Below are 12,245 nucleotides of genomic sequence, written 5' to 3' on the forward strand. Positions count from 1 at the left end.
AGTTTTAGCCACGTTGTAGCATGTGTCAGAATTTTCTTTCATTTTAAGGTCGAACAATATTCCACTGTGTGTGTGTACCATGTTTTTTTACCTGTTCATCCACTGATGGCCCCTTGGGTTGTTTCTACCTTTTAGCTATTGTGAACAAAGCCGTTGTAAACATGAGGGTGCTGCGGCCCCTGTGTGGCCCGGTCAGTTGAACTTCCAACTCTTTTTTTTTTTTTTTTTTTTTTCAACGTTTATTTATTTATTTTTTTTGGGACAGAGAGAGACAGAGCATGAACGGGGGAGGGGCAGCGAGAGAAGGAGACACAGAATCGGAAACAGGCTCCAGGCTCCGAGCCATCAGCCCAGAGCCTGACGCGGGGCTCGAACTCACGGACCGCGAGATCGTGACCTGGCTGAAGTCGGACGCTTAACCCACTGCGCCACCCAGGCGCCCCTGAACTTCCAACTCTTGATTTTGGCCCAGGTCATGATCTCACAGTTTCATGAGTTTGAGCCCCTGATGGACTCTGGGCTGACAGCGCGGAGCCTGCTTAAGATTCTCCCTCTTTCTCTGCCCCTCCCCTGCTCACGCTCTCTCTGTCTCTCTCAAAATAAATAAGTAATTGTTTAGTTGATGCAAATGTATTTATTTGGTGCAAATATCTATTAGAGTCCCTACTTCCGATGCTTCTGGGCATATATGCAGAAGGGAATTGCTGGATTGTATGGTAAGGGGGTACTTTAAGTTTTGAGAAGCTGCCATACTGTTTTCCATAGTGGCTGCAGTATTTTACATTCCCACCCCAGATGTACAAGGATCCCAATTTCTTCACATTCTTGTTAACATTTGTTCTTTTGTGTTCTTTTTTTTTTTTTTAAATATAGTCATCCTAATGGATGTGAAATGCTGTATCATTGTGGTTTTGTTTTGCATTTCCCTAATGATTAATGATGTTGAGCATTTTTTCATGTGCTTATTGGTCATTGGGATATCTTCTTTGGAGAAATATCTATTCGGGTACTTTGCTCATCTTTTAACTAGGTCGTTTGGTTGTTATTGAGTTGTGAGAATTCTTTGTATAGTCTGGGTGTTAATCCTTTATCAAGTATATTGTTTGAAAATATTTCGACCTATTCCATGGTTTTCCTTTTCATACTATTTTTTTTTGTAATTTTTATTTTGAGAGAGCATGCATGCTGGGGCAGGGGTGGGGGGCAGAGAGAGAGGGAGAGAGTGAATCCCGTGCGTGCTCCGTGCTGTCAGCACAGAGCCCAGTGCAGGGCTTGATCTCACAATTAATAAAATCATGACCTGAGCCAAGATCAAGAGTCATCCACTAACTGACTGAGCCACCCAGGTGTCCCCTTTTCACTGTGTTGATACTGACTTTTGATGCACAAAAGTTTCAAATTTTGATTTAGTCCACTTTGTCAATGTTTTTTTTTCCTTTTTCTTTTTTTTAATATTTGTTTATTTTTGAGAGAGAGAGAGAGAGACAGATCGCGAGCAGGGGAGGGGCAGAGATGGAGACACAGAATCCGAAACAGGCTCCAGGCCCTGAGCTGTCAGCACAGAGCCTGATGCGGGGTCGAAGCCACCAACCACGAGATCATGACCTGAGCCAAAGTCGGCCGTTTAACCGACTGAGCCACCCAGGTGCCCTTAGGATTTTCTCTGGCTGCCTATGCTTTTGGTGTCATATCCAAGAAATCATTGCTAATTCCAATGTCATGAAGATTTCCTCGTATGTTTTCTTCTAAGAGTTTTATAGGTTTAGCTCTTATATTTAAGTTTTTTATTCACCTTTTGTTAAATTTTGTATGTGGTATACAGTAAGGCTCCAACCTCATTTCCCCAACTGCCAGGAATATTGACTAAGGCTTGTGAGCCTCAGAGCTAAGGTCCTCTGCAGGAATTGACACCGTCCCCTGCCCTATCCTGGAGCATTCTCTCCCCACGTGCGGCCCACACTCTGTGATCAGTCAGTGTGAGAATGCAAAAGTCTGCCTCCCTTGTTCAGTGTAGAACAACTCCCAAGTGTCATCACCGCTCCAAAGCTTGTTACCGTGTAACCTGTGCCTCCCCCAACCCAGTGGTTTAAATTCAAAACAAACTGGGGGCACCTGGGTGGCTCAGTCAGTTAAGCGTCTGACTTTGGCTCACGTCATGATCTGGCAGTCCTGGGTTCAAGCCCCGCGTCAGGCTCTGTGCTGACAGCTCGGAGCCTGGAACCTGCTTCAGATTCTCTCTCTCTCTCCCTCCCTCCCAAAGTAAACAAACATTAAAAACAGAACAAACAACAAACCGCAGCAACAACAACAAAACACTTTTTAAGTAGATGTTCCCATTATCCATTTACTGCCTTGCGTGCAGCTCCAAATCTACCTTCATTGTCTGCTCGGTATTGAGAGAGATGGGCCCTGTAATTTCCCCCCTGTACCAGCTGCCCCAGCGTTTCATCAGGAGAGAACCCTGGAGGGACACTGGAAGAAAAAGCGGCGGTCTATCTGGTCCCAGGGTGCTCCTCTCAGCCAGCTCTTGGGGCACCCACAGCCTCTCCATGCCCGGCTCCTGCCACGTGTGGCTGTCCACAGTGCCCGGCTGCTTCCTCCAGTACCCCTGGGGCAGCTTCACGGTAGATTGCTACCAGTGAGGCACCAGCCTGTGAACAGCTTCCCTGGCGCTCTTTGGGTGGTTTGGCAGTGAGCTCTGAAGTATGGCAACTCCCTGCGGACAGGTCCCCTCAATTCCTCCAGAAGGTAGATTTCCATGAGTTCTACCAGCCCAGCATTTCAAGAACTTCTGTGCCCAGTGAGCCACAGCACTTTCCCGTGAGGCCTGGTTCCCAGGGCTGGAGTTGCTGCTTCCTTGAACGAACTCTCTCGGCCCCTGGGGGTAGTGGCTGCTCCTCGTGTCTGCTGTTCCTGAATCCTTTAGAGTTCTCTTTTCTTTCTTACCATTCGATCCCTCGTTACTCTAACCTCCTGTTGGAGTCAATAATTCTCTATACTAAAATTTCCCTGTTTTATTTATAAGATTTCTGTCTCCTAATTAGACACTGAGTGACACAGTCAGCTGTAAAACAATATGCATGGTATTAGTCTAGTTTGGCAGGAAAAATATGACAAACTCTCTATACAGAAAAAAAAAGAATCTGCTGAAGGGAGAATTAAGAATGTGTTGGGTTACTTTTATAATCAGGAAAAATATTTAGAAGGAAAGTAAATAGCATATGAGCTAAAGAGATTCTTGATAGACACCGAATACTTAACCAAGTAAAGCTAATTGGTCTTAGGTTATAAAGCTTTGCTACTCAAAGTATGGTTCTTGGATCAGCAGCATCTGAAAGGTTGTTATAAAATCCAGAATCTCTAGGCCCATCCCAGACTTACTCTCAGAATCTGTATTTCAATAATATCCCCAGGTGATATATATGCCTATTTGAGACATAAAAGTTCAGGATGCCCTGCTACAATGAGCAAACTTAATAAGTAGCCTTAGAAAAATAACCTATCTCTCTCAGATGGAGCTACCGGCTAGTTTCTAGAGAATTTATTGGGTGGAAATGGCTAGTCCAGGACCTTCTAAGCAGTGTTAAAAATTTTATTTTTTTGTACTTATATCTATCATGCTTCTGAAGTCTTATGTGATTACACTGATTTGTTATTTATTGACGAATGATCACACAATCACACAAGAATGACACATGAATTAACACATTCAGTTCCCCCCGGAAAGCAGAGCCAGAGGCTTTTACACTGATATTTGGGAGCACCATCCAAAGAGGAGGAGGGCGGGATAAGGAGAGAAAAGCAGGGAGAAGAGAACGCTGATATGGAGTGCAATACCATGCTGACTGCCGCTAAACACAACTAAGTATAGGAACATGTCCCAAGATACACGGCTACATCTTCTCTGGACTGTCCAGGCACCAGCTCCTGTCTGTCATCAGTCTAGTGTTCACCGGCCTCCCACACTTCAAGTTACACGAGCATGGGTATGCGTGCATAAAGAAGTCTCATGGGAGAGGTGACGAGAAGGGCCTAGACTGGAGGTGAGAAGCGGATAGAATAAGCAGGAATGAGGTTCTGCCAGACTGCACCAGTCTGAAGTTGTTCAGAGCCCATAGAAAGCTGGTCACCATAGCGCTGCAGGAATTTTTACCTCAACACCCAGGATTCGTCGTCTCACCACTTCAAGGAATGAAGAGGTGGACGCAAAATGAACCGCATGGAAAAGTTTATTAGAGTATAAGATTAGAAAAGAAGAATAGTATGAAAACTGTCTTTACAAAGAAGGGACATTTGAAAGTGAATGCCTGCGACCACAGGCAAGGGTCCTTGTTTTATAAGGTTCTGGTCAGCCCCCCTTCCCTTCCCCCTTTTTCCTTCTCAGGTCCCATCTTTGTTGGCTTGACAACTCAAGGTGCTGGGTTGTCCATTCCTGACTGGTTGGATTCCATTGTGTGAAGAGTCAGATGGGTCATACTGTCCCTCGTATGACCTAAGTTTTATGGTTTAGCTAAGTATTTTGATTGTCAAATTCCGGAGGGGAACCTGAGGGGGAGTAGGTAGTATCTGTTACATTCTTAAGAGGGACCTTACGCCTAAGGGGGTTTGCTCTAGTTAGAAATTCCCAGCATTGTTCCAAAATACGTGTCTTTCCCCATCCAGGGACCCCAGGTCCTAATCCTTTCCTTCTCTGCCTATTTTATCCTATTTTTCCCTATCAATAGCAGCAGATGAAATAAGGGAAATAATTGATAGGTAAGATTGAGAGGACCCAAAGGGGTAAGAGGTGTCTGATACAGGAACATAATTAAAAGAGCATTACAGGAGTGCCTGGGTGGCTCAGTTGGCCAAGTGTCCAACTTCGGCTCAGGTCATGATCTCACGGTCCGTGGATTCTCTCTGCCCCTCCCCCACTCACTCCCTGTCTCTGTCTCTCTCAAAAATAAACAAACATTAAAAAAATGGAAAAGTCAGTATGTACAACTGTGCTGTTTCTCAAATAATCTAGTGACATTTCCATTTACTTTTAAGAATGTGTCAGAGATGCCCGCAGATTAAATCTTTTTGAGATAAATCAATTACAAATGGACGTTACAAGGATGAATAATGAAATAGAGTTCCTGAAGAAGAAAATACTTGATCTGAAAACAATTAATGAAATTCTAGGGTATGTATTTTTTTTTAATTTGGTACATGAGGGAGTTGGGGTCTGTGACTGGAGTGTGAAAATTATCCTAAGGGGTTTGCCTTCTGTTTCTGAACTGGTACAGGGTAAGTAGGAGGTGGGTATCACTTCTACCAGATGACCCTGACTGCTGAGGGGTGTGTGATGACAGCACAGAGCTGGGGAGGAGAGCAAAAACTTCTTTCACCACTGCAGTTAGGAGACCCGTAACATTTCAGAGGCCACCCAGCTTCTCAGCAGCAGCTACTGTGTGTAAGTCATACACGTCCTTGCAAGCCCCCTCCAAACAGAGGCAAAATTTTTGTTGTGATGTTTATTTATTTTTGAGAGAGAGAGAGAGAGACCGAGTGCAAGCGGGGAGGGGCAGAGAGAGAGGGAGAGACACAGAATCTGAAGCAGGTTCCAGGCTCCAAGATGTCAGCAGAGCCTGACGCAGGCTCGAACTCATGAACCGTGAGATCATTACCCAAGCCGAAGTCGGACACTTAACCGACTGAGCCACCCAGGCACCCCATGGTTTCCATTTTAGTAAAATTAAGTTTACAAACTCCAACACTAAAAATAAGTCTTTCTGGGTATTATACATATATATATATATATAATATTATATATATAATATGTATAATTATTATATATTATATTATATTATTATATATAATAATATTATATATATATATAAATATAGTATCGACCTTGGTATATTGTGGCTAGGTTAGTTTCTTAAAGATATTCAGCCATAAACTACTGGAGGTCTGTGAGGATGAGATTGGTTCCCAGCAGAGGGGTCTAAATTTTATCTGTAATTAAATAAGAGATATATAACTCATATATATTTAACTGCCTGTCGCTCAGATTCTGACACTTGTTAGTTTCTTTCCTTTATTCTGGAGCTGTGTGCCAGAACTTCACCCCTGTGCGCCTCATTTTCTCCATCTGTAAAATGGGGATTACAAGCTTGAATTTATGCAGCTCACAGAGGAAGAGATACCTTCTAAAAGAAAAACCAACAAAACCTTAAGAACAACTCAGCCTTATGAGCAAATTTACAAGACGAATGCATAGATATCAGAATGTCGGTTTGTTAGACGAAGAAATGTTCAAAGAGCCCTCATGAAACAAAGAAATCTTCTTGGGAAGCTACAATAATCAGAAAGTTGCTTCGTGCAAAGCATCAGGAATTAGGGGGAGAATTCAAGGTCCAGGATGCCTCTCCCATATTAGGCCTTCAGGGCACCTGTTCTGGGGGACGTTCTATGAAAAACAAAGTACATGAGAACTTTAACCCCTATTGGGGATTCACAGTGCAGATTTATGTATGGTGCATGCCAGTCACAATCGCCAGTCTGCTGTATGAATTAGACTACCAATTTCTAAACTAATCACAAAGAAGATAATACCCAAGCTGGAATACTCAAGTCAGTTGGCCAGCACATCACACCTCCATAGACCAGTTCTCAAACTTGGGTGTGCATCAGAATCACTTGGGAGTGCTTGTTAAAACACAAATTACTAGAAAGCTCCCAAGTTTCTTATTTAGTAGGTCTAGGGGGTGGGAATAAGAACTTGCATTTCTAGCAAGTTCCCAGGTGATGCTTAGGCTGCTGGTCCTGATCACACTGTGAGAATCACCGTTCTAGAGAAATCTTTATAGAAAGGCAAACCATAAGCATAAGGTGGGTTTCTTGATAAGCTAGTGTCCCCAAGGTCCAATCTCGTTGCATCCACTTTTCAAAGAATGATGCGTATCAAGATGCCAACACTCTCTAACAGGCAGTCCTCTCCTGGACAGTCCTCAAAAACTGAAAGCTCTTTGGGTGGGTTTTTCCTTAGGTCCTGTGTTCAGTTTGGGTGCTGTCTTCTCAACCCATCTCAATACACCTAGGTTTTTTGTTTTTTTTTTATTTGACTTGTTTTGTTTTGCTTTGCTCCTTAGGTTGATTCATTCTTAGAAGGAATCCTCTGCTAGACCCACAAAGCACCCATTATCTTACCCTCTCCACTCTAGGCTTTTTATTGCATTTTCATGGTAGAATTGACTTCTGGAAAATAAACTTACCAACAACCTGTTTCCATTTTCCTGAGCCTTTGCACACAATCCCCCTGAACTAAAGTCTTTAGCCCTGGGGACTAGAGAGAGGAAAAAAGTCTTTACATTTTAGGAGTTTTAAAAAAGGAAAATATAGAAATGGTGCCAATTGTCCCTCCTTCAAGTCCTGTAATTGTTAGTTCTGGGGTAGGTGTTTCTCACAATCATTTTTTTTTTAAGTTTATTTATTTATTTTGAGAGAGACGGAGAGAGTGCAAGCAGGGAGGGGCAGAAAGAGAGGGAGAATCTCAAACAGGCTCCTTGCTATCAGCGTAGAGCCTGACGTGGGGCTTGAACTCAAAACTGAGATCATGACCTGAGCTGAAAGCATGATTTGAATGCTCAACTGACTGAGCCACCCAGGGGCTCCTCTCACAATCTTAAGGTCTTTCTCAGATGGATGTGGCCAGAAAGAGATATGTGAGGTTAATGTCTCTTCTTGAACTCAGGTTTGGCTGCAGCTCAGAGAGGGTAAGAACATTCAAATTAGTTTTCCAGCTTCTTCTGAACACTCAAGATAGACTTTCCTCTCTCCTCTCTGACTCCTGTCTGTCAGAGGAAGGCTCGCTTTCTCCTGGGTCCTTCGTGCAGGACAATGGCGTTAAGAAGGTGGCTGGAGGGGATGGTGAGAGGTTTATCTTCCTTTGACTTAACTGGATGTCTCGGGGTAAGATAGTTATGGCAATGCTACATATCAAGCCATTTGGTCAGATTCCATTCATCTGTTCAAAACTGTTTTTGAATCTCTGTACACTTGAAATGAAAATAACCCATAGTTATTTCCTGGTATGTAGGGGTGGGGGGTGGGGGGTGAGGTAGGACCACATGACATTTCTGCAGCGGTAAACAGTTGCAAGATTGACATTTGTCTTGTGGTTCCCTTTGTCCTCCTCTCAACCAAGTTTAGGTAGTCACAAATACACCTCTAAAATAAGCCTGCCTTACAATTTCCCTCTCTGTGGTGGTCATCTCAGCGAACAGACTTTAAATTCCTTTCCTCAAAGCCGTACGTTTGGGGCCATGAATAGTTCTTTCCTCCTAGTGAACAGCAAGAGGAGCTGGCAAGGAGGCACGAAAAGTTGGTGCTGTCACTCAACCACACGATGGAAGAAAAAGCTGCTGTCACTGTTTACATCAATGAGACTTACACCAAAATAAGCTCGGAGAAAAAAGAGTTAGAATTCCAAAAGCAACGTCTCAAAGAAATACAGGAACAAATGGAAAAAGAAAAAGCGAAATATTTGGCAAGAAAACAAAAATTGAATCAAGAGGTAAGTGACGCCATTTCCTTTTTTAAAAAAATACAGAATTGTACAGAATCGCAGGCAGGAAAGGGGAAATCATTTACGTGTTCTCAAGGCTAGCAAGCGTTCTGTGTGGTATCTGCTGTGAACACTGGGATGGGACTAGAGCAGAGACCCAAGCACAGTGGAGCCCCCTGTGGAAGACACTGACGTGTCATAGCATCTCAGCTCATGGGAAAGATTATGAGTGACAGGATTTGTAACACTGGGGTGGCCCCTTGCTCATATGTGGCCCTATGGGGACAAGGAGTTTGTCTCCATGGCATCTCGTTGCCTCTGACCGTTCTGAGGCCATGTCTCTATGGACAGGACTGGGGAGGGAGTTCAGCCCTGACGGAGGCTTCAGCTCCTACTGAATGAATCTGAGCACAGCAGCCTGCAGAGGGGTGAGGCAGAACCCAAGGCTCAGCAGAAAAGAGTATTTTGAAGGCACCTGGGTGGTGGCTCTGTCGGTTAAGCACAGACTTCAGCTTAGGTCATGATCTCATGGTTCGCGAGTTTGAGCCCCGCGTCAGGCTCTGGGCTGACGGTTCAGAGCGTTGCCTGCTTTGGATTCTGTATTTCCCTCTCTCTGCCTCTCCTGCTCATGCCGTCTTTCTCTTAAAAAAATAAATATTAAAAAAATTTTTTAAGAGAATTTTGAGATTAGCAGTATTGGGAGGGTGGAGTGAGAATAACTATTGCATTTTGTTGTCTGCTAGACTGTGTTAATTAAAATTCACCATCAGAATGGCTTGTGATCGTTCCTCTCTGTTCTGCTCCAGTTACCCCAGGAGAGGCAGGCCTATCTCTATAGGAAGTGTTCTAGTAGTCTTCCTTATCCCCCAGGTGTGGTCGCCTAGCTCCTGATGAGAATTGCTGTTGAGTTCCTGCCTCTTCCCTGTGCATCACGGGAACGGGCATAACTTAATGCAGAAAATTGGCCAGGGCTCATAGCCCTGCTGGAAGGAAAGTTGGAAGATTTGTTAAATTGCCTTTCTTGAGTCTTAGTTAAAATCTAGTGGAATACATTCTGGCAGTGGCCAACATATGGTTCTTACAGTGACGATTCTCTGATAAGACTTGGACTATTGGGGCGCCCGGGTGGCTCAGTCGGTTAAGCGTCCGACTTCCGCTTGGGTCATGATCTCGCGGTTTGTTAGTTCCAGCCTCGTGTGGGGCTCTGTGCTGACAGCTTGGAGACTGGAGCCTGCTTCGGATTCTGTGTCTTCCTCTCTCTGCCCCTCTCCTGCTTGTGCTCTGTCTCTCTCTGTCTCTCAAAAAATGAATAAATGTAAAAAAAAAAAAAGACTTGGACTATTCATAAATTCCAATCAGGTCTTAGCTTCTTTATCCTTCAAAACACCTATATCTTCAGAAATAGTTTTACACTAAAACCATGGAATTTCTCAACTATAGACAGCTTAGCCCTTGTCATCTTTGGAATGGGCACTTTTTGGAGTAGCTGGCAAGGAGTCTTTCTGGCAGTCTATAGCTGCTAAACAGAATTTGTAAAAGCTGAGTTCCCTGGATCTTTTTAGGCTCCATGGGGCAGGGATTGTGGCTTTAATTCACTGCTGTATCCAAGCACCACACGCATGATAGGCACTCTATAATATGTATTGAATGAATGAGTTTCTAACTTCATTTTCAGCCTTAAGGGGAAGTGTTTCCACCTTCCTGTTCTTTTTTTTTTTTTTTAATGTTTATTCATTTTTGAGAGGGAGACAGAGACACAGACAGACAGACACAGTGGGGGAGGGGCAGAGAGAGAATCCGAAGCAGGCTCCAGAATCCAGAATCCGAAGCAGGCTCCAGGCTCTGAGCCTTCAGCACAGAGCCCAACCCCGGGATCAAACTCACTAACCGTGAGATCATGACCTGAGCTGAAGTCAGATGCTCAATTGACTGAGCTACCCAGGTGCCTCCCTTCCTGTTCTTTAATGTAAATGCTAAAACACAAGAAAGGAAACCCAGGGGGGCTTCAGTTAGGGAATTTGCAAGCATGACACATTGTTCTTCCATATGTGACTAGTCTTTCTCAGAGATCCACACACTTTTTCTGAAAAGGGCCAGATAGGAAATATTAGGGGTTTGTGGGCCCTCTCTGTCACAACTACTCAACTCTGCTATTTTAGCATGAAAGGAACGGTACTTAAATGACTGAGAGCAGTTTTACAACAACAGGTTGCTAGATTTGGGGCCCACTACTAGAAGTTGCCTACCTTTGGTCTATCTCCCTGGAAAAGGGCACCAGTTAAGATACGTTCAGATGCAGGGACACCTGCGTGGCTCCATTGGTTAAGCATTGACTCTTGATTTCAGCTCAGGTCATGATCTCCCAAGTTTGTGAGTTCGAGCCTCACATCTGGCTCTGTGCTGACAGCATGGAGCCTGCTTCAGATTTTCTCTCTCCCTCTCTTTTTCTGCCTGCCCCTCTTCCGCTCTCTCTCTCTCTCTCTCTCTCAAAATAAGTAAATAGACATTAAAAAGAGATACTTTCAGATGCAAATAGCAGAAGCCCTAACTCAAATCTGTCTTAAATAGAACACTTATTATCTCACACAGTAGGAATTCCCAAGGTAGAGGGCAGCCTCCAAGACTAGTTAATTTAGTGGCTCATCCCTCCTCTCCTCCATCCCTCATCTTAAGGCTGGCTGTGTTCGTGGTCATAAGATGGCCACCAATAACAACTGGGTTGTATGCTTCCTTATTCAAGTAGAAACAGGAAAATCTTCTCCCACCAAAGACCATAAGTCTCCTTGCTGTGTCTGATCTGGCCAGGTCATGACAGCACCCACCCCTCGAACAATAATGGATCCTAAGGGAGTGCCGTGTGCCAGTGGGATAGACCAAGTGGGGTGGATATTATGGAGTCAACCACCATTGTTCACTAAAGGCACATGATAGGCTATGGTAACAACCTGTTAACTTCCTTTACTTCCTACAAGAAAGAAAAAACTATTAAAGCTGTCAGAGTCTACAAATCGTAAGCTCTCCCCTTACACAAAACAAAATATTTTTTGCCAATACTGTTTCTGAGATTGCAAGACCTTGGGAGAAGGCCTAGGCCAAAGAATAAACACAGAATTCCAATTTTCAACAAAATGTATTAATCACAAGGTTCCATTCATATGCACCTGTGCCCTGGTGCTGAGATAATTGACAATGGTCATGTTCATTCACAAGACACTTCGGGTGCAATGGCTGATAGCTTTGACAGAAAGCCACCCAAACATACATTGTCATAACTCTTTAATACAGAGTTGAATATGCCTTCTCAGGCCTCACGACTCAGTTAGTTACCTTGTTCTTGATAATTCATTTTGCCAAAAAAATGCATTGATATATATATTTTTTTAATTTTACTTTTTATTTTTTAAAATTTACATCCAAATGAGCATATAGTGCAACAATGACTTCAGGAGTAGATTCCTTAGTGCCCCTTACCCATTTAGCCCACGCCCCCCCCATACAACCCCTCCAGTAACCCTCAGTTTGTTCTCCATATTTATGTTATGTCTCCATATTTATGTTCTCCATATCTGTTTTGTCCCCCTCCCTATTTTTATATTATTTCTGTTTCCCTTATGTTCATCTGTTTAGTCCCTTAAAGTCCTCATATGAGTAAAGTCATATGGTTTTTGTCTTTCTCTGACTAATTTCATTTAGCATAACACCCTCCAGTTCC

At 43.6% G+C, this 12,245-nt stretch overlaps 1 protein-coding gene across 2 annotated transcripts in view; it reads left to right on the top strand.

The window, feature by feature from the left end:
* Nucleotides 1-8,140: 8,140 nt before the first annotated feature.
* CCDC175 (coiled-coil domain containing 175) overlaps nucleotides 8,141-12,245 on the top strand; it is a 69,748-nt gene continuing 65,643 nt past the window's right edge. Inside the window, exon 1 of one of the 2 annotated variants that reach the window (XM_047079563.1) lies at nucleotides 8,141-8,542. In XM_047079563.1, coding sequence (XP_046935519.1) covers nucleotides 8,375-8,542 — 168 coding nt within the window. In that variant the 5' untranslated portion in view covers nucleotides 8,141-8,374. The remainder of the gene's footprint in view (nucleotides 8,543-12,245) is intronic. The other variant, XM_047079564.1, reaches the window with a different exon arrangement.

This window comes from Lynx rufus, unplaced genomic scaffold (assembly GCF_022079265.1).
Source record: "Lynx rufus isolate CCGP_SWC_20201006 ecotype Redwood Valley unplaced genomic scaffold, mLynRuf1.p SCAF_17, whole genome shotgun sequence".
In the NCBI taxonomy this organism is placed as follows: Eukaryota; Metazoa; Chordata; class Mammalia; order Carnivora; family Felidae; genus Lynx; species Lynx rufus.